Source organism: Phycodurus eques, chromosome 3 (genome assembly GCF_024500275.1).
Source record: "Phycodurus eques isolate BA_2022a chromosome 3, UOR_Pequ_1.1, whole genome shotgun sequence".
Lineage (NCBI taxonomy): Eukaryota > Metazoa > Chordata > Actinopteri > Syngnathiformes > Syngnathidae > Phycodurus > Phycodurus eques.
The window spans coordinates 7,717,191-7,743,232 of record NC_084527.1 but is presented as its reverse complement, the minus strand read 5'-3'; the positions used below and the strand labels follow the sequence as shown (position 1 = coordinate 7,743,232).

General features: G+C 43.3%; 5 protein-coding genes across 5 annotated transcripts; all 5 read left to right on the top strand.

The window, feature by feature from the left end:
* Positions 1-4,592: 4,592 nt before the first annotated feature.
* On the top strand, positions 4,593-5,303 carry LOC133399545 (protamine-like). The gene is made up of 2 exons (XM_061671112.1): positions 4,593-5,047; positions 5,159-5,303. The coding sequence occupies exons 1-2, from the start codon at positions 4,593-4,595 to the stop codon at positions 5,301-5,303; spliced, it is 600 nt and encodes a 199-aa protein (XP_061527096.1).
* A 2,819-nt stretch (positions 5,304-8,122) lies between these two features.
* LOC133399544 (protamine-like) lies at positions 8,123-8,878 on the top strand. Its single transcript, XM_061671111.1, has 2 exons — positions 8,123-8,529; positions 8,710-8,878. Exons 1-2 carry the CDS (start codon positions 8,123-8,125, stop codon positions 8,876-8,878), a joined length of 576 nt encoding a protein of 191 aa, XP_061527095.1.
* Positions 8,879-12,403: 3,525 nt separating this feature from the next.
* Positions 12,404-12,976, top strand: LOC133400556 (protamine-like protein). Its single transcript, XM_061673357.1, has one exon. The coding sequence runs from the start codon at positions 12,404-12,406 to the stop codon at positions 12,974-12,976; it is 573 nt and encodes a 190-aa protein (XP_061529341.1).
* Positions 12,977-17,637: 4,661 nt separating this feature from the next.
* Positions 17,638-21,447, top strand: mpeg1.1 (macrophage expressed 1, tandem duplicate 1). The gene is made up of 2 exons (XM_061671873.1): positions 17,638-18,152; positions 18,932-21,447. The coding sequence occupies exons 1-2, from the start codon at positions 17,703-17,705 to the stop codon at positions 20,612-20,614; spliced, it is 2,133 nt and encodes a 710-aa protein (XP_061527857.1). The 5' UTR covers positions 17,638-17,702; the 3' UTR covers positions 20,615-21,447.
* A 696-nt stretch (positions 21,448-22,143) lies between these two features.
* Positions 22,144-26,008, top strand: prf1.5 (perforin 1.5). The gene is made up of 5 exons (XM_061671874.1): positions 22,144-22,462; positions 22,628-22,897; positions 22,969-23,240; positions 24,219-24,360; positions 24,446-26,008. The coding sequence occupies exons 2-5, from the start codon at positions 22,634-22,636 to the stop codon at positions 25,331-25,333; spliced, it is 1,566 nt and encodes a 521-aa protein (XP_061527858.1). The 5' UTR covers positions 22,144-22,462; positions 22,628-22,633; the 3' UTR covers positions 25,334-26,008.
* The last annotated feature ends 34 nt before the right edge of the window (positions 26,009-26,042 follow it).

Genomic DNA, 26,042 nt, shown 5'->3' with positions numbered 1-26,042 from the left:
AGCACAGCGTTAGACATACTGACCCGCTACTGTTGTATTGCAGACTGGCAAGTTATTAACTGATGTTGCATTCATACTGTGTGGTGAATGTAAGCATTCTTCCTGTTGGTACCTCTTAATCATAGCGCCTGTAAATTGACCAATAACTGCCGGAAACCCATTGTATGTTTTCCGCGAAATTACTGTAGTTACTTGAAATACAAATCAAGCTTGAAATGATGCAATCCAAACTTCCGGACGCTGTGATTAATGTTGCCCACTTGGCATCCACTGCAGCCGGTTCATTATGGAAGGGTGATCTCTGTGTTTGCTTCCGAGGTTTTCTGTCTTTTTCACAAATGGGTTTTAGACCAAGGTATGTCATCGATGTCTGGGAAATGGTAGTTTTGTGAAGCCCCTTGAGATACGCTACATAAATAAACTTGACTTGGTGGTTTCTACAACTGTGATGTGATTGTGGCATGTATGTCGCCCGCTTGGCAAACTTTAAAAATTAATACTTTTCTGTTAGCAGTGTATTTTAAAATTTCACTCAGTTATACTCACATATTGAAAAAAAATAATAAAATACCGCAAATGACTTGTTGGGCACTTACTGTACCTTACGTGACATGCGGTGAGGGTAGGCAAGTGAGGCAGAGCCTCCCCTCCCCCCTGGTGGTCTTTCCTTTCCACTGCATGTGAATAGTAAAAAAAAACAACTTATGATTACATTAAATTGTTCAATTTTAGTTCTATGGTCCGTGCTTCACATTGATTTTCTTTTTCAATCCAATAATTTCAATGATTTCATCATTAAAATAGCTGAATTTTCATATTTCCTGTTCAAATGCATAGGAAGCGGAGCTACGAGTCACGTTGAGTCATCGCACCCATGATGCTTCAAGAGACCACGCCCACATCCATTCAGGCAGGCTGTTATTGGTCCGTGGCTTCACACAGGAGACAGTGGCGTTTCCTCATTACATCGCCAATAATATACGTTTTATCATACATGTACTGCACTTACTGACATTTAACAGGCTGTCTAATATATTTAATGAAAGTGTGTGACATTTAGTCTTTATTATCGACCAGAAAAGCCACTAAAAGGGCACAGCGGAGTCTGGTATGTATGGTGCCCCAACCAGCATGTGGCAGTGTTGAGTTGAGCTTCATAGAGCTCCAGAAGTCACGTGACTGACAGTCAGTGCCTCCCCAATCATGAATCTCACCGCACGTCACTGGTGTTACCAGCTAATTAGCTATTAACTTCCACCACTGCCAATACCAAACCTTTCTCTGCGTCCTCTTGAGAGGTTTACTACCCTGCTTTGTCTGATGCACAAGGAGCCTCTATTGGAATATTTGTTCATCACGCTGCTGTTTGCCGTCAGTTGCCAATGCTAGCTACTGCTACGTTAACTTGGCATTATGGTCAAGATGTTAGTGAGACCATGAGTTTCTGTTAAGCATCCTTGGTTCTCCTGAAAGGCGCGATATATATTGAAGCTTCTGTTTTCCCCATTAATTATAGAACACTTTACACACACCTAATTTTTGTCTTTGGCCCCTTTTCAGCTCTCATGGCACCCCACATACTGCTGGGCCAATGACGGCAATGATTTTGCTACATTGACAACTAGAGGCTGAGGTTGGGATGGCGCGACTAAGAACCCCAATCTAAACAAGCAACTGTGAATTACAATGTGCACGCAAGCCCCCCCCCCAAAAAATGGAAAGAATGGATTCTGTTTTCCCTCGTACAGGCAGCACTTCGTCACAGTCTCTAAAATAAACCTGGGACCTGAGTGTGGCGCTCTGACCCATCACGAAACACAAATAGCCGCTTGTACCACATCGAGGAAGCGTTAATGTAGTGTTTCACACCTGCACGCCAAGACTGCCAATGGTGCTGATGCGAAGCTACCACTGGCTAATTTACATAACATCGTCCGACACGGAGTTTCTCCACCACTTAAAAATGACTTGCAGTCAAGTCATCAACGGAGACAGCAACACTGCCGCCTAGCAGATGGAGGGACGCCCTTTCCCACACGTGAATATTCTCAATTTGTTGTGTGAAGATCTTGAAAACTGCGTTACGTTTATCTCGAAAAAGAAATGCGCGTGCCCGCTGATCCACAAACGCAACTTCAAGAAATTCACAAGTAGAATTGAATATTTACAAATGATAAGTCATGATAAATGCACACACAACATTAAAAAATATATATGTCAGATACATTTGTGGATCTGAAAAACATGTAATTTGCGGATACACAACCAATTCCAATGAAGTTGGGACCTTGTGTTAAACATACATAAAAACAGAATACAATGATTTAATTTAATACACTACAAAGACAAGCTATTTAATGTTCAAACTGATAAACTTTATTGTTTTTAGCAAATAATCAGTAACTTAGAATTTTATGGCTGCAACATGTTCCAAAAAAGCTGAGACAGGGTCATGTTTACCACAGCATTACATCACCTTTTCTTTTAACATTCAATAAATGTTTGGGAAATGAGGACGCTAATTGTTGAAGCTTTGCAGGTGTAATTCTTTCCCATTCTTGCTTTATGTACAGCCTCAGCTATTCAACAATCCGGGATCTCCATTGTCGTATTTTACGCTTCATAATGCGCCACACATTTTCAATGGGAGACAGGTCTGGACTGCAGGCAGGCCAGTCTAGTACCCGCACTCTTTTACTACGAAGCCACACTGTTGTAACACGTGCAGAATGTGGTTTGGCATTGTCTTGCTGAAATAAGCAGGGGCGTCCATGAAAAAGACGTTGCTTGGATGGCAGCATGTTTCTCCAAAACCTGTATGTACCTTTCAGCATTAAAGGTGCCTTCACAGATGTGTAAGTTACCCGTGCCATTGGCACTAACACAGCCCCATACCATCACAGATGCTGGCTTTTGAACTTTGCGTCCATAACAGTCCGGAGGGTTCTTTTCCTCTTTGGCCCGGAGGACACGACATCCACAATTTCCAAAAACAATTTGAAACGTGGACTCGTCGGACCACAGAACACGTTTCCACTTTACATCAGTCCATCTTAGATGAGCTCGAGCCCAGAGAAGCCGGCGGCGTTTCTGGGTGTTGTTGATAAATGGCTTTTTCTTTGCATAGTAGAGTTTCAAGTTGCACTTACGGATGTAGCGCCGAACTGTATTTACTGACACTGGTTTTCTGAAGTGTTCCTGAGCCCATGTGGTGATATCCTTTACACATTGATGTCGGTTTTTGATGCAGTGCCGCCTGAGGGATCGAAGGTCACGGGCATTCAATGTTGGTTTTCGGCCTTGCCGCTTACATGCAGTGATTTCTCCATATTCTCTGAACCTTTTGATATTATGGACCGTAGATGATGAAATCCCTAAATTCCTTGCAATTGTACATTGAGGAACATTGTCCTTAAACTGTTTGACTATTATCTCACGCACTTGTTCACAAAGAGGTGAACCTTGCCCCATCTTTGCGTGTGAATGACTGAGCAATTCAGGGAAGCTCCTTTTATACCCAATCATGGCAACCACCTGTTCCCAAATAGCCTGTTCACCTATGGGATGTTCCAAACAGGTGTTTGATGAGCATTCCTCAACTTTCTCAGTCTTTTTTGCCAACTGTCCCAGCTTTTTTGGAACGTGTTGCAGCCATAAAATTCTAAGTTAATGATCATTTGCTAAAAACAATAACGTTTATCAGTTTGAACATTAAATATCTTGTCTTTGTAGTGTGTTCAATTAGATATAGGTTGAACATGATTTACAAATCATTATATTCTGTTTTTATTTATCACAACGTACCAACTTCATTGGAATTGTGGTTGTATTTGTGTAAATCATTTTGAGACAAATAGGGCAGAACATGCAAACGCCACACATATGAAGGCCTAGGAGAGCAAAAGAACTTTAGAAAAAAAACATTCAGACTCAGACCTTAACTAAGAGTCCTCAATTAACCTAAGAAGCATGTTTTTGGAATGTAGGAGGAGGAGAAAAACAAAAAAAAACACGCACCAAATTCCACACTGCAAGTCGGGAAGTGAGATCCGAACCCCAACCCTGAGAACTGTGAGGCAGATGAGGTCACCCTGCCACCTGCAACTGTAGTCATATTTAAAAATGAAAAATAAATAAATTTAATCTCACTGCGGATGTGCAACGTGCCAGCCTAATTCATCCACTGGGAGACTAATAGTCTGTAAAACAGTCCACAGTCGGCTTTGCTGAAGGGTCCCTGCATTCCGACGTCTCTAATTTAAAGCTAAATCCCGCCTTGCCTCAAAAATAGGAGTCTTATTTACCGCGGCTGCCGTTTGTAATAAGGCGCGCTTTACTTGATGACGTCACGTCCCCCCATTTTTTTTGAAATACGCGTCACGGGATTGCGGCGCGTAATTGCGCATCAGCACTTTGTCTGAAAGTCTCTCATCTCTCTAAAGCGCGCACGTTACTAAGAGCCGAGAACCGATAAATGTCCCGGAAAAATTCTCGTCCGGCATAATCGGCACTTCGGTGACAAAGCGCACCCACCACCAGGCCACCTGGAGGATCCGCAGAATATCGTTGCATACGGCTGCGGCCCAACGAGAATGTCCCCTGCAGCCATATCCCCGCGAAGGCGATCCAGGAAGAGGGGAGGCGGTGCGCTGCCCAACCTCATCCTGAATGCCATCTCGTACAGCGGGCCCTCGGGCACCACCCTGGCCGGCCTCAGGAGAGTACTGAAGGCCAACGGCTACGACGTGACGCGCAACAGAGCCAAGCTCCGAATGGCCGTCCGCAGGCTGGTGGCCAGGAACTACATCGTGCGCACCAGGGGAAGACGCCTCAGGATCAACCCCTACGGCCCTCGCAGGCGCAGGGGGGTTCGGATGCGGCGGAGGGGGAGGCGACGGGGAAGGAGGAGGAGGAGGAGGAGGAGGAGAGTCCGCAGGAGACGCTCCAGGAGAGGGCGCAGGAGGGCCACGCCCCGCCGCCGGAGGAGGGGGAGAAGGAGGAGGAGGAGGAGGAGGAGCTCTGTGAGGAGGAGGAGGAGGAGGAGGGGGTCCGTGAGGAGGAGAAGGAGGAGGAGGAGGTCCGTGAGGAGGAGATCCCGGAGGAGGACATCCCTCAGGAGGAGGTCCGTGAGGAGGAGGAGAGTGAGGAGAGTGAGGAGGAGGCGAAGGGCCCCCAGGAGGAGGAGGAGGAGAGTCAGGAGGGTCCGCAGGTTGAGGAGGGTCAGAGTCAGGAGGATCCGACGCAGGAGGAGACCCATGCGCAGGAGGAGGCGCAGGAGGAGGAGACTGAGCAGACTCTATTAGTGGCAGCTTCGCGTGGACTGTATATACTCACTCCCATTTTCTGTATTTATTCATATATACATCGACTTTACCACATAATGGACCTTTCTGCTTCCCATGCCACTCTGTTCAAATAATATTTCTGTGTGAAAATAAAACATTGATAGACATCTTGCTTTGACTTCATTGAAGCTCGACAACCACAAATTGATACAAGGGAAACTATATGCAAATGGTTAAAAAAAAAAAAAAACGGTCCACTTTGGAGTTCAAGCAAAAAACTCTTAAAAAAGAGGAAAAAAAGGGGGAAAACACAAACAAGCCATTATGACTACCATACAGAATTTCCCCATCCCTTTCAGGATCAGGACTATTTTAAACAACAAATGAATTTCAAATGTCAAGAGAAATGGTGACATGGTGTTTCTCTCTATAGTTGTAATAGCTGTAAAGAGGAAAGAAAAAAAAGTTACTGCCAAAATGAAAACAAAATGAAAACCCCTTTCAGAAACATGAGGTAGACACTTTGTTTGCTTTGGGTGGCCACAAATAATTATGTGGCGGGCCAGATTCGGCCCTTGGGCCTTGCGTTTGACACCTGTGACTCCACTCGTTTTGTTTTTGTTTTTACCCACTTTGGATTTTGTGTGTTTTTATTTTGTTGTAACATATAGCAAATACTTAGCATTACAATGAAATTAAATTAATTATATGCATATGTTTTTACTGAGCAGATGCTGCTATAAATGCACTTATAGCAAACTACACAGTATGATTAATTCCAGCAATATCTAAATAAAAAAAAAAAGCTTTTAAATAAAACTTTTTGACTTTACAGTCTTTATTTTAGGTCTGGCAGGCAACTTGGAAAGGTGAGTAGTTTTACTTTATTTTAGTTTGAATGTTGCGGCATCTACACTTGCATGACAGTTAAGCTAGAGGTTCAAATGTTGCTTAAAACATTGTACAGTTTATAAAAAGTCTTACGGTGGAAAATTCATTTACTTTACATTGTATCATAGGCTGTGACCTATAATTGAAATTAAACCACAGTAAGTTTACATTTGAAAAGTTTTAACCAAAAGTGTTCCACCTGATGGAGTAAAAGTGGCTAAAAAAATGGTCCAAAAGCTTAACTATTTGGAGTACAATCAACATTTTCGGTCGTTAGAAACAAAACAAAAGTCAAACTTGGGAGTTTATTTTTTTACTTAGCTTTTTTTGCACATTTGTGTTTGATTTGTGGCTAATATTACAAAATGGATCCTGTTTTAAATTCGCAAGTGACAATGGAGCTGTGCCGTCTGGGATTTGGGGCCCTGTAAAATAATAATAATCAAATAAAAATAAGAATTACAAAAAAACTTAAAATAACAAAGGAAAGACAATCGAAGGCCACTTAGGCCTAAAAAAATGGCCTCAATTTGAAAATATTGAGGTAAAAAAAAAAAAAAAAAAAAAAAATCAGGACCACTTTTTCCCCCCATGCGGCGCGTCAATTGTGGAATTAATATGATCCACCCTGCCGTGTAATTCTAAATACACGTGAATAAACGAATAACGGACTCACAAATCCTCCTGAAATGAACCCCATCCCCGCATTCACGTGTGATATATTTTCACAAAATATTCACCTTTGAGTCCTTAAGTAACCCTTACAACATCGTTATTGATTTTTTTGCAAACATTTGATGTATTGCCAATAACAATATTTATGAATGTTATTGCATAATTCATATTGCGTATGTAATTATTATATTGTCGATTCTATTCATTTTGTATATATTTTTATCGTCTATTTTATTTATTTTTTACGATACCTATTTCTCTTACATTATTTATTTGTATTTACATATATTGTGGGATTTTCGATTATATTTCTGTTGCATTAAATTTTATTGGATTATTTCTATTCTATTGTTTTATTGTCTATAGTATTGCTATTGGATTATTTCTAGTTTATTAATGTTGTCTCTTTATTGCATTACAGTGTTATTATTGACCATATTCGATTGTACATTTCCAATTTATTCTATCGATTGTTAGTTGTATTTTTCGTTGTGTATTGTATTTAAAGTGTCTATGCTATTTCGATTGTATATTCTATAATGTATTCTTTTTTTATGAGCTGTAGGCCTGTTGTCCATTTAATTTCTATTGCATTATGTCTACTGAATAGAACAGAAACAAGCAAACATTCGGGTTGTTTTTTAATGTTTATTTTTTTGACATAGAAAAACGAAACACGTGCAGCAAACACTGCACAGTACACGGCTACTGCACCCACACAGTAGTTTACATAAAAAAAAACAACAACAAAAAACGCATTTTCTTTGTACTGACTTTGCTTCGCAGGAAATCAGATTGCGTATTTCTTTGGACTACAGCAACACGCCTCCGTCGGAAAAGGCGGGGATGAGCTAAAAAGACATTGAGCGCCGGTATGTATCAGACACATGACAGTACTATGTCGTAACTATAATGACCTGAGCTGAAATGACGCGACGGCGGTGCACCGTGCGTCATTACGCATCACACTTTGACCCCAGAGCTCTAATGTCTCTAAAACCCCAACGTACAGAGGGGATGCATCCCGCTAAAAAAAACTACGAGTCGTCTTTTGTTCAAATGCATTCCAGGGCTCATGAATTTGCATTCAAAGAGGGCTTACCTGTACAAATTTGAGAGTTGAGGTGTGCTCTCGGGTCTCACCCTCCGAGGTAGCCATGAGGACTCGGTGAAGACTTGCCACAGCTGCACAAGTGTGGAGACGTCAGTCAGACCCACGACCTCCAACTCTGCTTTTGACTCCAAGACCCGCAGAGCGCTAACAGGGCACCATGTCTCTTGCACCCAAATCCCCGAGGAGAAGATCCAGGAAGAGGGGCGGCCCGGCCGTGTCCAACCTCATCCTGAACGCCATCTCCTCCTACGGGGGTCCTGGCGGCCTGACCCTAGTTGGCCTCAAGAGAGTCCTCAAATCCAACGGCTACGACGTGATGCGAAACCGAGGCCGGATCCGCCTGGCGCTGCGCAGACTAGTGGCCAGAAAGCAAATCCTGCGAGGCAGGGGTGCGGGGGGACGGGGGGTCCTCAGGCTCAACCCCTACGGCCGCCGCTACAGGATGAGGAGGCTCAGGGGGAGGAGGAGGAGGAGGAGGAGGAGGAGAGTGGGAGGGAGACGGAGGAGGGGGAGGAGGAGGAGGAGGAGATACAGAGGAAGGAGGAGGAGGAGGAGAAGGAGGAGGCGAGGCCGAGCTAGGAGGAGACGCAGGAGGCCTTCCTCCAGGAGGAGGAGGAGGAGAAGGAGGAGGAGAAGGATGTCAGTCAGGAGGAGGAGGAGGAGGCTGTCGGTGAGGAGGAGGAGGAGACGAAGGATGTCCGTGAGGAGGAGGAGGAGGAGACGGAGGAGGACCTCCGTGAGTAGGAGGAGGAGAAGAAGGCTGTCTGTGAGGAGGAGGAGGAGAAGTAGGAGAAGGAGAAGGGCCCCCAGGAGACTCCGGAGAAGGCGGTACCGGCGCAGGAGGAGGGCCAGGTCCTACGGGAGGACCCGCCGGAGGAGGAGGAGGAGAAGGAGGATGAGCTCTCGCTACTAAAAAGCTCTCGGATGGACTTTCCTATAATGTATTGAACATTTCCTAGTTTGCCATTCTTCCTTTTAACATTTTGACCTCTGAACCTGCTGTGCCTGTCCTGTCACCAGTGTAACCTCTCGTGTGAACAATAAAACAAGAAAACCAACGCTTGCTATGTATTTTTTTTAAACAAACTGGACACTTGAGAGAAGTTCGCTCCAGGCCTATTTCAGCCCCCCTAAATTATTTAGTTGTGCTTCAATAAATTCTTCAATAAGTAGGGATAAAACACCAATGAGGTTTTTTAGGGGTTGGCCCCCCCCCCCCCTCGGCAAAGGGAGCCGCGACAAAGCAACTGCAGGGACTTTAAATATCTACAATGTATTTATTTATTTTAAAGATGTGACCACTGAGCCACCAAAGACTACAATATTAGATGCTTTGGCTTTGCTCGCATTTACGTATATCATATTTGTATAAATAACTGATATACATGTATTTAACTTTTGTGTGATGACACCAACCGTAAAGAAATCAATTTTAGCAAGTCTGGTTTCAAACAATCATGTAAACAAACCATAGTTAAAGCTGAAATCAACAACTTTTTTTGGGGGTTAAATAAATAAATAATAATAAATTATATCTTCATCCAAGCTAATACTCGAGGAGATGACAACATGCTTATTAAGCCTGTCAGCTCCTCTAACATCTTGCTGTATTTTTCAGTAATTTCTTATTTTTATTTTGTTTATATTTGGTGAATGCCCGATTCATTTTCCACGCCAGCCCAGTTGGTAGCGCACCAAAAATGATGTAGAAGGAAATGATGGCACAGAAATGAGGGATTTTGCAGAGCGGAGCGTAGTTGTAAACCCCTCACTAAAAATATTATTCTGCATTTGTGTAGCATAAAATAGTCATACAATAATTACTGCATCAATGAAAACAATACAAATTGCCACAAATGATCATCATCTAGCACTTTTGGAGGAGTTGTGTGGTTGCCATCAGTGGTGTGGGTGGTCACGCGGTCACAACTCAGCACTCCTCTCAACTTTACTGATTTGTTTTTATTGCTTTTGTTGATCTCATTTCTTCACTGCCAGCCCTCCCAGTTAACATGGATATTTGACTTCTAAAGCCGTCAATGGCAGTGAATGTGTTGTGCGAAAGTTAACTTGCTAGTGACACGGCGATGTGGTTTGCGAGAACTTTATCCGCTCGATTATAAATTTGAGCGTCATAACGCTGCTGCCGGTTTACCGCCCGTCGTGACGTGGAGAGGTTCTCCCAACCGGCTGCCGCGACTTCGATCGCCGGTGACATACAGCTTGAGGTCCGGAGACGTGACACGAAAAACACGATCGAGATGGGAAAAGAAGAAAAAGAGCACGACGACAGGCGCAAAAAAACAACTTCCACGTCTGGAAATGTATGTATATGTCTCCACATTAACAGGTGATGTAACACCGCAGTGGTTAGAAAACATTTGCACGCTGGATATTGAACTATTGACAGTTGCTCTCGCCCGTTTTATTTACCTCGCTGGTTTCGACAGCTATATAATACACTACGTTGGTGTATATTCACCCGTGAGGGGTTGGGGGACGGGAAGACGGGGACAGTTGGACTCGGTCCAGCCTACGTCATATCGAAGAGATGGGCCGCTTTGTTGCAATGCTGAATTCCAGTCGTTGGGGGCGACAAAAATAGAAGATTATAGTGTTATTGCTTGTTAGCGTAGCATACACAGTAGGTTAGCTGTCCGGCTTTGGTCACATGACGTTCTGCATATAGAAGATATGCTAGCTCCATGTATACTTGAGCTTTAAAGTGTGAATCAATAGAAGTTTCGGAACACCTAAACATTTATGAGCCGTGTTTGTGTACGGGTGCCGTCCAAGCCTCGGTGGGACCCTAAGCAGAATTTGATTTGAAACTGCCTTCCCATGCATGTTTTAAAACAATGCGCACTCTTTTTTGGCCCCCTTACAGTCGTTTACTTACTTACAGTATATGACCAATTATGCCGAACGTGAGACCAATATGCTAAAACGGAACATTTTAGAGTTGCCTTTTATTGTGGGCAGCCTGAGCCACACACACACACACACGCTTGCGCAGTGATGGTGCTAGCTGATAAGCATCTTCATATGCCCCATTTATGAGGTGGATGGGTTATTTGGACAAAGGTGAAGTGTTCACTGACACAGATTTAGACCGATTTGTGAACAATATTTGAGACAAATGGCCTTTTGAGCAAATCTGTCATTTCTGTGGTGAAATATAAACGCGGCACTTGTTTTGGTTCCCATTTTTCATCAGCCAAACACTAAGATCGAAGACCTTTTATATGTACACAAAATACTTTACCATGTGTTATTATGAATAATGTTCATTTTCATTTATGTTAAAACTGATCATGTTAATGATTTCTCACAATAACAATTTAACAATGTAGGAAACAAATAATACGCAACACCTTTTCTATAAATCTCTGCAAGTATTTACTTTTAAATGATTTTTTTTTTTGTTAGTTTGAGCTTTTAATAAAACTACAGCTATTGGCTGTATATGAACATCAATATAAAAAATGTGCAGGTGTTTGATTGATACATTTACTAAATTTGACACACTACATCAAAGAAATTATCTCAGTGCTTCACTAAAAAAAAAAAAAAAAAAAGTTCTTTGAATGTACTAGTTTGAACATGTTTCAGATGATTAAAATGTGGTAAAGTGACGTTTAAAATGATTATCATTTTTTAAAATTTCCCCATCAACTCGAAAATTACGTCACCTTACTACGTTCAAATTATTTTTTGGGTGGTCCCGTTCGGTTGTTAGGTCAACCAGAAAGGAGGATCTACATCCCTTTTATGCCTGAACACTTTTACTGTGCCACAATGGAGTTTTTAAGATGTCATGCTCAAAATTAAATAAATTTAGGACTTTCCCCCCGTTACTGCACCATTAAAAGCCATTTAAACATATACGCCAATGAATCAAACAGGCTTTATTCGAAATAAGCATCGCCGTGCAATTATCTTCATTGACTATGCATTACGTGAACCAAAACTCCACTCAATTAAATCGCCTCTAATGACAACTGATTAAACTCGATGTGTAATGAAGTCGTAATGGCGACGACATTTGATGACTATTACGACTTGTCAATTCATGCGTCACGGGTGGCAGCTGCGTAATTTGGCATCATGCTCTGTTCTAAAGGCTCGCATCTCTCTCAAACAATCACGTACACAGAGACAAGATCCCCGGCAAACCTTATGAAATGCTTTTTTGCAAATGCGTTCAACAGTTCACGAGGACACTTTAAAGGAGAGTTCGGCTGGAGAGGACGCAGCGGCTTGAGAGTAGGGACGCGCGGTGGTGTTGGAGCTCACAGCAACTTCAAATAACAAAAACAAACCCAAAAAAAATAAAATAAATCACATAAAAACAAGAAATAAGCAGATTTCAGAGAGGAAGCACTCTTCATAACTCGTGTTTGTATCTGAAGATACTGGAACGCAGGCGCATCTCATAATGTCGGTGTCACTTGCTCCCACGACTCCAAGGAGACCGAGGAAGAGGACCGGCCCCACGGTGTCCATCCTCATCCTGAACGCCATCTCCTCCTACGGGGGTCCACGGGGCGTGTCCCTGGTGGCCCTCAAGAAGGTGCTGAAGGCCAGCGGCTACGACGTGACCCGGAACCGAGCCAGGATCCGCCTTGCCCTGCGTAGGCTGGTGGCCCAAAAGGTCATCGTGCGCACCAGGGGAAAAGGGGCTTCAGGTTCCTTCAAGCTCAACCCCAAAGCACCCGGTGGTCCGAGGAGGAAGCCCGCGAGGGGAGGGAGGAGGAGCAAGAAGAGGAAGAGGAGGAGGGGGGGCAGGGCGAAGAGGAGGAAGGCCCAGGGGAGGAAGACCAGAAGGGGGCGCTCCAGGAGAAGACGCAGGAGGTCCACACCTGCGAGGAAAAGGTCAACAAGGAGGAGGAGGAAGGCCCCGAGAAGGAAGACCCCCAAAAGAGTCCGGAGGGTTCGACGCAAGAGGGCCAAGCCCGCCAAGGTCCGCAGGAGGAGGAGGAGGAGGATGAGCGGAAGGCTGTACAAATGATCCACCGTCTTCCTGGCAGCCCAAGAACCACATGGAACGTGTATTTATGAAGCTATCGTGTCTTATGCTATCTTTTCTTCTCTAATAAGAATCAATAATCCTGCTGTCTCAGCACTTCCTTTCCCAAATGTCCATGTTGTGAACAATAATAAAACTTATTTACAATGATGCGTTTTACTCAACCCATTTTACATCTTAACTCAAGCATCCACAAATTTTCTACAGCATGCTAGTTATAATGGGCCATTTAAAAAAAAAAAAAAAAAAAGCAGCATGGCCCCTTCTGCTGCCTGGTCACACAGGATGGAGGCCCTGGAGAACTTTTGTGCTGGAACAGTTTTTCTGAGTTATTTATAATGTGAATATTTATTGTAAATTCAGTCAGACAGAACAAGGTTTGAGTATAAAACGATATAGGACTACTACAACCCCAACCCCAATGAAGTTGGGATGTTTTGTTAAATTAAAACAATACAATGATTTGCAAATCATCTTCAACCTATTTAATTGACTACACTACAAAGACAAGATATTTAATGTTCAAACTGATAACTTGATTGTTTTTTTGCAAATAATCATTAACTTAGAATTTTCTGGCTGTAACACGTTCCAAAAAAGTTGGGACAGGGTCATGTTTATACTTGTTTTATACTGTATTACATATTTTATTCATGTCATTTACAACCCCAATTTCAATGAAGTTGGGATGTTGTGTTAAACAAATAAAAACAGAATACAATGATTTCCAAATCCTGTTCAACCTATATTTAATTGAATGCACTACAAAGACAAGATATTTAATGTTCAAACTGATAAACTTTATTGTTTTTAGTAAATAATCATTAACTTAGAATTTTCTGGCTGTAACACGTTCCAAAAAAGCTGGCACAGGTGGCAAAAAAGACTGAGAAGGTTGAGGAATGCTCATCCAACACCTGTTGGGAACATCCCACAGGTGAACAGGCTAATTGGGAAGAGGCGGCTGCATGATTGGGTATAAAAGGAGCTTCCCTGAATTGCTCAGTCATTCACACGCAACGATGGGGCGAGGTTCACCTCTTTGTCCTTAAACTGTTCGACTATTTTCTCACACACTTGTTCACAATGTTCCTCAACGTACCATTGCAAGGAATTCAGGAATTTCATCAGCTATGGTACATATCATCAAAAGGTTCAGAGAATCTGGAGAAATCACTGCACGTAAGCGGCAAGGCCAAAAACCAACATTGAATGCCTGTGACCTTCGATCCCTCAGACGACACTGCAGCAATAACAGACACCAATGTGTCAAGGATATCACCACATGGGCTGAGGAACACTTCAGAAAACCAATGTCAGTAAATACAGTGTGGGACTACATCCGTAAGTGCAACTTGAAACTCTACTATCCAAAGCAAAAGCCATTTATCAACAATACCCAGAAACGTCGTGGGCTTCTCTGGGCCCGAGCTCATCGACGATGGACTGATCCAAAGTGGAAAAGTGTTCTGTGATCCGACGAGTCCACATTTCAAATTGTTTTTGGAAATTGTGGATGTCGTGTGCTCCGGGCCAAAGAGGAAAAGAACCATCCGGACTGTTATGGACGTAAAGTTCAAAAGCCAGCATCTGTGATGGTATGGGCCTGTGTTAGTGCCAATGGCATGGGTAACTTACACATCTGTGAAGGCACCATTAATGCTGAAAGGTACATACAGGTTTTGGAGAAACATGCTGCCATCCAAGCAACGTCTTTTTCATGGACGCCCCTGCTTATTTCAGCAAGACGATGCCAAACCACATTCTGCAAGTGTTACAACAGCGTGGCTTGGTAGTAAAAGAGTGCGGGTACTAGACTGGCCTGCCTGCAGTCCAGACCTGTCTCCCATTGAAAATGTGTGGCGCATTATGAAGCGTAAAATACGACAACAGCGACCCCGGACTGTTGTACAGCTGAAGCTGTACATCAAGCAAGAATGGGAAATAATTCCACCTCCAAAGCTTCAACAATTAGTTTATTGAATGTTGTTAAAAGAAAAGGTGATGTAACACAATGGTAAACATGACCCTGTCCCAGCTTTTTTGGAACGTGTTGCAGCCATAAAATTCAAAGTTAATGATTATTTGCTCGAAACAATAAAATTTTATCAGTTTGAACTTTACATATCTTGTCTTTGTAGTGTATTCAATTAAATATAGGTCCAACATTATTTGCAAATCATTGAAGTTGGGACATTGTGGACAATGTCCCAACTTCAACGGAATTGCGGTTGCATAACAGTACATGGGAGCCCGATTTTATCTATATTATGCAGACTGGAAAGGGACCGCGACACCCGGAGTGGGAGTACCTGGATAAAACTCACGCAAGCATGGCGAGAACATGCAAACTCCACAGAGGAAGGCCTGAGCGGGGATTCCGACCCAGAACCTCTCTACTGTGAGGCAGAGCTAGCCACCACCCAACCGTGTTCCCGTTATGTCATATTACATTTGTGAACTCAGAAGAGTAGACCTCCACGAAGGCCCAACATGGAAAATGGATAATATTATCAATTTCCCCACGTGACACTTGTGATACTTAAAACTGACCTTGAAACCTGTTTTGCATTCATGTTTTTGAGTCAATACCGCCACCTAGTGGGTACATTTGGGAGTCAGAAAGGGTTTACTGGGCTGGACAAATCAGCAAATTGCAAGCTTACCTATATTGGGTGTCCCAAAATATGTACCGAGCCTTTGACTGGCAATAACTCATTTGCAAGATAATTGCATGAAAGAAAAGTCATTTTGGGGACAACCTGGACAGTATACGACCTTTATTCCTGCATGTACCCGTGCTCCAAATGTACCGCACAAGACGGACATGATTAAATATGCCTTTAGAAATAGCTTGTCATGACAGATTTTGATAAATTCATTCCTAAAAGGATAAAAATTGGATGTTGCATTGATTAAGATGGGCGATGTAAATCTCAAGGTTACACCTCTTAGATTCTTTCTTCAAATTCTTTGGATAAAATAGGGTCTATGTATCTCAGCTGAACATCTATTGGAATGGAAGTTGTTGGTAGATTTGAACTGAGTCAGGTAGAGTGGGTCCAAAGTATGGAGGTCTTTGTAGGTCAAAATGAGGATTCTGAAATTGATGTTCTGGGGACTGGGGAGGTTGTGTGGGACAGCGGTATTGAACAATCCTTTGACTGTTGCAATAGTCCAGATGGAAGGCAGTGAATGCATAAGGTGGGACAGAGAGGAGGGAGAGGGATGTTCTTGAGGTGAAAGAAGGCTGTAAGGTGTCTGACGTGGTGGTCAAAGAAGTGATACCAAGGTTTCTGATGTGGGGGGAGGTTGGTCCACTGGAGGGTGAAGCTGCAGGTGGATGTGACAAGTGCTTTTGGTTCAATGATAACTTTCAGTTTTGTCACAGTTTAGCTTTTAAAAGTTTGGAGCCAGTATTTTATTTTGGTGACGCGATCTTTCAGGATTGAGTGAGTAGTATGGAAGATTGTTTTAATGTTAGTGTGGATGAGGGGCTGGATATCATCATCGAAGCACTTGAATTTGAGACCAAAGGGACAAGTGCAGTATGATTAATGGGCAGAGAATTGAACCTTGGGGGACACCTTGGGGATGGGGCCCGGGGAGCTGATGACTGCTGGTGAGATTTTAACCTGAAGGCTGTGTTGGTCTTAAAGGTGGTGTCAAGTCAGGTGAGATGGAGATGAGGCACTGAGACTGAGGAAGACGAGGGTTATTGGCATCATAACAGAGAGGTTCATTACTTGGAGGTTTGTTTCAGTGCTGCAGCAAGATCAGTTTGGATGAAACAATGTTGACTTTCTTTGGTCAGGCAGTGAAAGTATTTTCAGATTGTGCATTCTGTTATATGCTGCCTGCAGTTACTTTCAGTGGTACCACGGCCCTTTTACCTCCCGTAAGTCACCCTATTCCTCTTTCCATTTTTGACTCCTGTCCCTCCTTGTTCCAGTGCGTTTCCCCCCCCAATGTTCCTGATCCACGTAATTCCTGTCGCCAAGCCAGCCGCCTGTCCTCACCGCTGCCTGCCACCTTTACACACGGCCACCTGCCAACCCAACTAGGACCACCGCCATTGCCTTTCATCAATAAAACTATTCATCCTTTCACATCTGCCTCCGACTGCCCTTGGATCCAGCCACTCTCTATTCGTGTCACATTCAGGCCTGGACGAGTTTGTGCAGTGACTCATTGGGGAATTCTACAGCAGAATAAGCTCGTGACACATGGCAAAACATGCTTCCCCCTTTTTTCAGACTTTGCTTTCACTTCTGCTATGAAATGGCTTTGATAAGAGGAAGTCTGAAGGTGAAGAATAAAAACTTATCTGATATTAAACATTGTAAACTGGTACTGACCTAAAAATCTACTCATTTATCAGCACTGATAAGGCAGGTCCCTTCTGCATCTTCTTCTGCACAAATACTGAATCACACCTCTAACCACTTGAATTATTCATAAATGCATTACATAGATTTACATAGGTGGTTTATGACATCGGCTTTGAAATTCCACTATTCTTAAACCTGAAGTCGTATACAGTATTTATACTTTGGGGGAACAGACTAGCTAACCAAAACCGAAACTTAATTTCAGGCACGGTTTCTTCAGCAACAAGTTCCTCACTAATGTCATTATGATAAGAGAGGGAGGAACCGTGCAGCCTTTAGTTCACCAGTCTTTTTCTACCATTCTGGACACATTCAAGATGAGGGCACCGGTGACTCTCCTGGCTCTGTTTCTCCTTCACGTTTGTTTTGCAGCTCCTGTCAACCGTCCGACCAACTGGCTCAGACAATGTCGAGCCTCCACCAACCTTTCCATCACAGCCTTAGAGGCGCTCCCTGGCGGAGGCTGGGATAACCTTCGTAACATAGATATGGGTCGGGTCATGAACCTCAGCTATTTCCATTGCCAGACCACTGAGGACGGGCTCTACTTCATCCCAGATGAGGTGTTTGTCATACCCCACAAGGAGACCGGAGTGGAGACCAACTCTGAGATAATCAGCTCTTGGCAAGAGCAAAAAAGCTTGACGTCTCACGGCATAAATGCAGACGCATCATTCTTCTCTCTGTTGAATGGTAAATACTCGTCTGAGAACCAGAGGATGAAAATGCATCAGGTCAAAGATTCTTCAACCACAACCAGAGTGCAGGTGAGGTTTTACGAATCTGTTGAAAATGTAAGATCTTATGCTAAAGCAACCAATATAAATAATGAAAGGAAAAAAACAAAACCCCGAACAAAAGTCTGCCTAACCTCTACACATTAAGGTAAAATCAGTTGACAAGCTCTCAGATTGACTTTGTTTGTGAAGGCTGCAGAAGAATGTATTGTACTTTAGTTCAGGGGTCCTCAAAGTTTTCAGGTCTGGGGATAAAGCGTTCCAAGAAACACTTAATGTTTCTAATGTCAATTAAATACTGTAATTAGATGTAATTTGATGGGGAAAGATTATTGCAAATTATTTCAAGGACCACAAAGCTACGTCCCATGAAAATCCAGGTAACCCCCAACCCCAGTTTGAGAACCTCTTTGCTCACTTCTGTGTTGAAATTTAGAAGATCAAAAATTACACCACAACAGTGTAAACAAGCTATGCGCATACTGTAAACATGGAATCTACACTAGTCAGCAAAAGTTAGGGATATATTATTTCAACTGTTCAATGTTTTGGTGCTTTTTGCTCTGCTGTTCTCTAACAGAGAGCTTAGCAGCACAATTCACAGCAGGTGTTAGATCCATGAATTGACTAATACATTTCTTGGTCTGATTATAATTAAGATTTTTTTATTATGTTTTTAAATCTAGATTTGATTGTCATTCTGTCTAGATTTTGATATCATGGGACAAAGACACCACCTAACAATTGGTCAAGAGTCCCTATACCAGTGTGAGGCTTCAACATTTAACAATGTTTAATTTCATTCTCAGGTTCGTAACCTCCTCTACACAGTTCAAGCTTATCCGGACTTTAGTCTAGATTCACGTTTTGCTCAGCAAGCCAAGGAGATAGCTGATGCCATTGAAAACAACCAAACAAGGAATGCAAACTACCTCTCAGAGAAGATGGTGTTGGACTACGGGACTCATGTGATCACCAGTGTCGACGCTGGGGCTACTTTGGTGCAGGAGGACTACCTGCGTTCCTCATATGTGTCGAACGGCGCGTCGGAAACTTCTGGAGTCAAAGCCTCTGCTGGCCTGAACTTTTTTGACAAGGTCAAGTTTGAAATAAGCAGCCAAAACACACAACAGAGCTCGTCACTCCAGACGTATCAGTCAAACATTCAGTATTCTCTTATTCAAAGCCACGGCAGTATACCTTTCTATCCAGGTATCACGCTTCAAAGGTGGCAGGAAAATACCAGAAACAACCTGGTTGCTGTTGATCGGTTAGGATTAGCCCTGCCCTATTTTATAAATGCCAACACCTTCCCTGATCTGCCACAGCCTACTGTTAACAAAGTAGCCAACTCAGTGAGCAAGGCCATAGAGCGCTACTACAAGGTCAACACTCGCCCCGGGTGCGTCGACGTCAACTCCCAGAACTTCAATTTCCAAGCAAACGTCGACGACGCTTCATGCGAAGGCCCCGCAACAAACCTCAGTTTTGGGGGTGTCTACCAAGAGTGCATTCCCATCTCCAAAAATGCAGGACCGCTGTGTGACGCCCTGGCTCAGAAAAATCCGGATACAGGTGCCTTTTCTTGTCAGGTGCCTTATTCGCCAACTTTACTGAGATCAGAGGCTCGACAGCAAGCTTACACCGTGTACGAATGTCATGATGAGACATATCGATGCGGGATCTTTCACTTGTCCCACTGTCACCGTCAAGTGTGTCAGGACAACTCGTATGTACGCTCAGCTCACATAAACACCTACTGGTGTTCGGTCAGTGGCAAGGCTCCAGAAAAGTCCGGGTATCTCTTTGGAGGGATGTATAGCCCCTCCCTCGTGAACCCCATCACCAACACCAAAACCTGCCCAGCAAATTTTTTGCCTCTCAAGTTTCTCTCAGACGGCCAAGTGATCTGTTTGAGTAAGGACTATGAAACTGGCACCAAATATGCCGTACCGTTCGGAGGCCTCTTTAGCTGTCAGTCAACCAACCCGTTGGCAGGGCAACAACATCGCTGCCCCGGCAGGTTCAGTCAACATCTTGCCGCAGTCAGCGATGGTTGTGAAATCCTCTACTGTGTCCAGTCGGGATTATTCACAGGCGGGCAGCTGCGTCCAATCCACCTCCCTCCTTTCACGAGGGCACCACTCGTTAGTGTGAAAGCCACCAACACGGTAATGGTGATGACAGAAGGTGAAAACAGCTGGGTAAGAGTCAGAAATACCAAGGCGTGGAAACTGGCAGACCCGAAGGATGTTCAGGAGATTCTAAGAAGCTTCAACCCAAACCAGAGACAGATGTCCAGTGGAGAAAAGGCAGGCGTAGCATTTGCCGTGATGGCTATGATGGCTCTGGTGCTCGTGGGAGTAGTGGTCTTGGTGAAAAGAAGACAAAAGCTGTTCGGGATGACCATAAGGAGCGGTTACAAGGAAATATGTCAAAATGAGGTCGTGGTTGCTGAAGGGGAGAGAGCATTACTGCAAGACAATGCTTGAAATATTCAAACAACTTTTCTTTTTTGTTACTTTAGTGGCAATGTATGACAATGTTTAATCATTGCGCATAGGCTTGAAATGCTATGCATAGGGACTTTTTCGTGACCAAGGACTGCAATGGGATTTACAGTGGTACTTTAAAGTTGAATTTCTTACGTGACCATGGTCATAACTCAAATCAACTTTCCCCAGTGAAATGAAAAAAATTGATCTGTACCATCTAGGCTAAACTGGTTTATTCATAAGTCAATGTGCTGCTGTACTATGTTTTTGTTGTAAATTTTTAACCTCTGAAAAACTTTTAATAAAGTAATAAAATAAATGTAATAAATGATTCTGTACTGTATTATCTGGCTGTTGTAGAACAAACTAACTGAATGTACACCTCATGTCAAAACCTAGTTGGACACAGTTATTCAATAGCATGAGAAAGTGTTTCCAAACTTTTGACCGGTAGTGTATATGCTTTATAACACAGGTGTCAAACTCAAGGCCCGGGGGCCAGATCTGGCCCGCTACATCATTTTATGCAGCCCGCGAAAGCGAATCATGTGTTGACTTCATGTTTCTTGCTAAAATACAAAATTTGCATTTTTTAAAAAAAAATTTTAAATAATGAGATATTGCTACCATATTAGGGTACCAATGCCCCTTTTAAAGTAAAGTGAATAATAGTAGAATTTTTTTTTCTGGTGCCTGATTTAAAAAGTAGTTATCCATCAATTTGTTGTGCATATGTACTAATAGGAGGCCATTATACATCTATATAGCTTCACAGTTATAACAGCCCACTGAGGGACACCATAACTAAGATTTGGCCAGCAAAAAAATTTGTTTGCGATCCATGATATATAATGAAGTAAATTGCATTTAAACTGACAATGTAATAAAGGGAATCTGGAGAACAGTTTGTATTTATGCTTGATATGTCCGAATTCCCCAATAGAAATACAAAAACAAAACGTTAAATAATCAGTACAACAGGATGCATTTGAGTTCTTTGTATTACGCTACATTTTTAATGCTTGAAGAAGCATATTTAACATCCAGGGACTAGTGCCATGTATTCAGTGTTGTGCGAATCTATTGCCAATTTCACACTGAGCAAGTATGCACGAATTAAAATGACCATTCTATTTTTATGGATGCATACTAGAAATAAAACACTGAACACCACAAGTTCCAAGGCAAAAGCAGGAGACGCCTTGCACTGAGCGTGGAGAGACATTTTTATCTTCTGTGGGTTTGCTGACCCCAAAAAACAAACAAACACACCTACATTCTGTCCACATGCATAAAAAGACATTGGCAGATGTGACCTCATGGTTATGGCAACGTTTATCAGCACACAGACAGGCAGGCTCAGCCTCTGTATGGACAAAAGCGCACATACAATAACCAGCCGACGAACCCCTTTGCACGCACACATCCATTTCCAGTAAATGTGCAGTTGTGCATCTTGCTCCAGTGAGAATAAAAGAATCACCCTCCCCCACCCAGCTGTGAGGCAAAGGAAGGCGATCTTGAACATGAAACAAACCGTCTCATGCTGAGGAAATTGGAACAGCCTAAAGGAGTGAGAGAGCGAGAGAGCAAAAAAAAAAAAAAAGACAGACAGAGATGAAAAGCCCTGAGCTATGAATTCCCTCCTTGGTGTTTTTCAAACAGCGAATCACAGACAAAAGTGAGTCGCTAGCCGGAATCTCTGCCAGTCTGCAGCTTAATGTCCAGCAGGACCAAGAGTTTAGACTGTCCCATTGTTGCTGATGCCACTGAGGCTTAGAGGACAAAGACAAAATTCTGAAGGGGAATTTCTGCACCATTTTGAACGATAAAACCCAATCAGAGGTAAGTGAGCAGTTTCCTTGGGTATGAAATCTTTAAAATATTTAGAGCATGATTTTACATCTGTGGTAGGATTAAAAGCTTCCGTTCTTTAAGCTGCAACGCCTAGAAGCTGATTTGTTGTATGTATTCAGAGAGAGTTCACTGAATACCAATTCACTCCACAAGGTAACAATGCCAGGATTCCAAAGCAGCAGCTTTGCTTCATTGGTGTTGGCACTGCCAGTCATCCTGGAGGTCGGCAAGGTCCGAGCGTGTCGGCTCGGCTCTGCGCGACAGTGTGAAAACGCTCCCTTCGTGCCCGGCTATAACCTCGCTGGGGAGGGTTTCGATGTGGTCCGGATGCGTCGGACTGGGGCTTATGTCATTAATGTCAAGGGTCCTCTGGCTGACAACAACACATGCACACTGTGTCCAAACCGCTTCCACAAAGGACAGGTGATTACTGCTGAATTCTGCACATTCAACATTATTTGTTCCACACTGTCCTTTTTCCCCCCCATGACTAGATTCAGAAGCTCCCAGCTTCTGTGCTTGACTGGCGATCCTTCAGCCGTTGCAGCAAGCAGCTTTCTAGTGCCCTCCACCACTCTGTGGACTCCCTGCTGCGCAGCTCCAGCTCATTGGTGAACAACAACTGGGGTGTGGGTTTGCGCCTGGATCAGATCGGCAAGGTAGTGCTGGGAGGGAGCCGCTCGGACTTGGCCAAGTTCGCTCGCTCGCAGCACAGTGTGGACAAGGCCACTTTTGCCATACATGAAATCAGTTGCACCTACTACAGGTAAAACAACTGACCAACTACAGACCACATCTGTGCTCACAAAACTCACTAAAGCTATTTGATGCTTCATCAAAATGAAAAAGTCTGTGCTAATATCTCCACACGTGTGACAAAAGGCAATTCTAAGTTCACGTTTAACCTAAAACAAGCAGCTCACAGTTGGTTATTTGTCAAAACTGACCGTTTTTACTGGGCAGCACTGTGGACTAGGTGTTGTGATTCCCAACTACTATTCCGTGAGAGATAATCAGGTGTGTTGTGGGTAACTATCCAATTTCATGTATCCATCAAATAATTTTCTATATTGCTTATCCTCATTCGGCATAATGAGGATAAGCAAGAGGTGGGGAACACCCTGGACTGGTTGCCAGCCAATCGGGCAATTTCACTTAATTGGTCCGAGTTATTTTATTTGTTCAAGGTACAATTCACCATTTGCCATTCATACAACAGCACAGCTTTGTGTTCAACTACTGAAGTAAAGTTCTGCGTAAATAGACAATGTTATTTCATCATACTGCATACTTTTGTGACACGCTTGTTTGGTGGTGTGCTGTGAGATTAATCCAAAGCAAAATATATCCCTTGGCTCAAAGGTTGGTTGCCACTAAACTAATAGTATGTCTGACTAGGGGTAAGCACAAGGTTCGGTGTTCAAATCTAGGCACCAAGCTTCCAGTGTGGAATTTGCATTTCGTTTTCTCTGGGTACTCCAACTTCCTCCCACATTCCAATAACATGCATGCTAAAGCTCACTGAAAACTCTGGCGACCACAGTCTGCTGGGATAGGCACAAGCTCACCCCAGATCCTAATGAGGACAACCAGTACAGGAAATCGACAGACGGACTGCCTTTACTAGCGACTACAGGATGAAAGAAAGTAAACGTTTAAAGCATTCACAATGAACCAGACTACCCATGGGGAACAAAATAGCCACTCTCAGTATGTTAACTTCCAATTCCTCTTATTGTTTCAGCTTCAGGCTGGCTGACCACCCCCAGCTGAGCGCAGCGTTCACAAAGCATCTGAAAGGACTCCCTCGGAACACAGTTACAAGCCAAAGCAAAGCCCTGTACAGACGGTTGATCGCCACATACGGAACACATTACATCCACCAGGTCAGATGCAGATAAGGCCATACAGTCAGTCTCTTCGCTATGGGAATAATGCGGCGACTTACTTTTGTTTGATTCTATTTCCGAGGTTCAACTTGGTGGCAAAGTGATGCGAATCACAGCCTTCCGGACTTGCTTGGCCACACTGAAGGGCTTTACAGAGGCAGAGATCAAAAACTGCTTGAATGCTGAACTCCGCATGGCCTTGGGTTTCCTCCCTGCCAATGCATCCTACTCCAACAAGTGCGACAAACTCATGAAGGGCAACATGAGCATGGGCTTCTATCAAGGCTTCATGACCCATAAGATTGAGGTCACTGGAGGGGAGAAATACTTTCCGGACATCCTCTACCAGCAGGACCCTTCTGACGCCTACCACAGCTGGATGAACAGTCTCCAAGACAACCCGGACGTGGTTTCCTACGCGATTTTCCCCCTGCACCATCTGGTGGAGGACTCTCAAATCAGCGCTAATCTGAGGGCAATCATCTCAGAGTACATCCAAGAGAACAAGCTTCAGGAGGACCAGCTGGGTTTAAAGAACTGCTCCCCAACTCCCAACCTGGACCACAACTGCTGTCCACTGCGGGCAGGCCGTGGCGCTTTCAAACTGGAGATCCACCGAGCCGCCGGTCTCAAGGCCGACACCTTCACCAAAACAGATGCCTACGTGAAGATCTTCTACAATGGCATATACGAGGAGACGGCTACAGTGTTGGACGACGACAACCCAGTTTGGAATGCCACCTATTACTTCAGTTCGGTGGATGTAGGGCAAGAGTTGAGGTTTGAAGTCTGGGACAGAGATGTTCTTTACAACGACCAAGCAGGCGTTTGCATCATCTTTCCCGAGCGAGGAACTCATTCTCTGAGTTGTCAGTTGAGAAAAGGAGTCCTCTACTTTTCATACAGCATCAAGTGCGATGCTCACTTGTCAGGCTTCAGGTGCGGACGGTACTCCCCAACTGCGGAGTAGTTCTGGTTTAATAGGGTCTTATTGTTGAGTTGATGGTAGTATCTTCTTTATGAATTACAGAGATTTTCCTTGGAACAGTCAGCATGATAACCCCACCAAACTTACCGAAGCAACATCCTATTGCAGAAAAGTGTGATTAGGGTTTGCTTTGACATCCAGTACAGTGACCAATTTACTTAGAAAAACAAACATTACCATGCTCATTTATAGACTCAACCATATCACTTCCCTTTCATACTGCATACTTTAGACTTACCTCGACTTTATAATCCTGTAGTGGTATGATGTTATGATCTTGATGACCATTTTTTGGTGATCATTTGGGTCTCCGAATGAATCATTCAATGTGCAATAAATCTTAAAATGGCAGGTTTATCTTTCAAGACAGACACAAAAATGGCCAGGAATGTTTATATTCCCCTCAAAATTCTCAATAAAGCTCCTTTGAAATGGATCATCATGGTCATTTACATGAAATCTCACTCAGACCAAACATTTCAAAAACCTAACCTCAAAGAGCAAGCGTGCTCCTGTTGTGTACAAACAATCCAGGTTTGTTGGTCCTGTTTGCACAACTACACAAATAGTCACTTTATTTACGCAAACATGTTTGTATTTATTGAAGGTATTCAATTCAAATTGACACTAAAAAAAGAACATACAAATCTGCATAACAAAAACTTTTTAAAATGTTTTAAAAGGTAACGAA

Coding starts and splice junctions, on each gene's coding strand:
- mpeg1.1 (XM_061671873.1), top strand. CDS start 17,703: ATGAGGGCACCGGTGACTCTCCTGGCTCTGTTTCTCCTTCACGTTTGT. Junction 18,153..18,931: donor CAACCACAACCAGAGTGCAG/GTGAGGTTTTAC, acceptor TTTCATTCTCAG/GTTCGTAACCTCCTCTACAC.
- LOC133400556 (XM_061673357.1), top strand. CDS start 12,404: ATGTCGGTGTCACTTGCTCCCACGACTCCAAGGAGACCGAGGAAGAGG.
- prf1.5 (XM_061671874.1), top strand. CDS start 22,634: ATGCCAGGATTCCAAAGCAGCAGCTTTGCTTCATTGGTGTTGGCACTG. Junction 22,898..22,968: donor ACCGCTTCCACAAAGGACAG/GTGATTACTGCT, acceptor CCCCATGACTAG/ATTCAGAAGCTCCCAGCTTC. Junction 24,361..24,445: donor GAACACATTACATCCACCAG/GTCAGATGCAGA, acceptor TCTATTTCCGAG/GTTCAACTTGGTGGCAAAGT.
- LOC133399544 (XM_061671111.1), top strand. CDS start 8,123: ATGTCTCTTGCACCCAAATCCCCGAGGAGAAGATCCAGGAAGAGGGGC. Junction 8,530..8,709: donor AGGAGGAGGAGAAGGAGGAG/GCGAGGCCGAGC, acceptor CTCCGTGAGTAG/GAGGAGGAGAAGAAGGCTGT.
- LOC133399545 (XM_061671112.1), top strand. CDS start 4,593: ATGTCCCCTGCAGCCATATCCCCGCGAAGGCGATCCAGGAAGAGGGGA. Junction 5,048..5,158: donor AGGAGGAGGAGGAGGAGGGG/GTCCGTGAGGAG, acceptor GAGAGTGAGGAG/GAGGCGAAGGGCCCCCAGGA.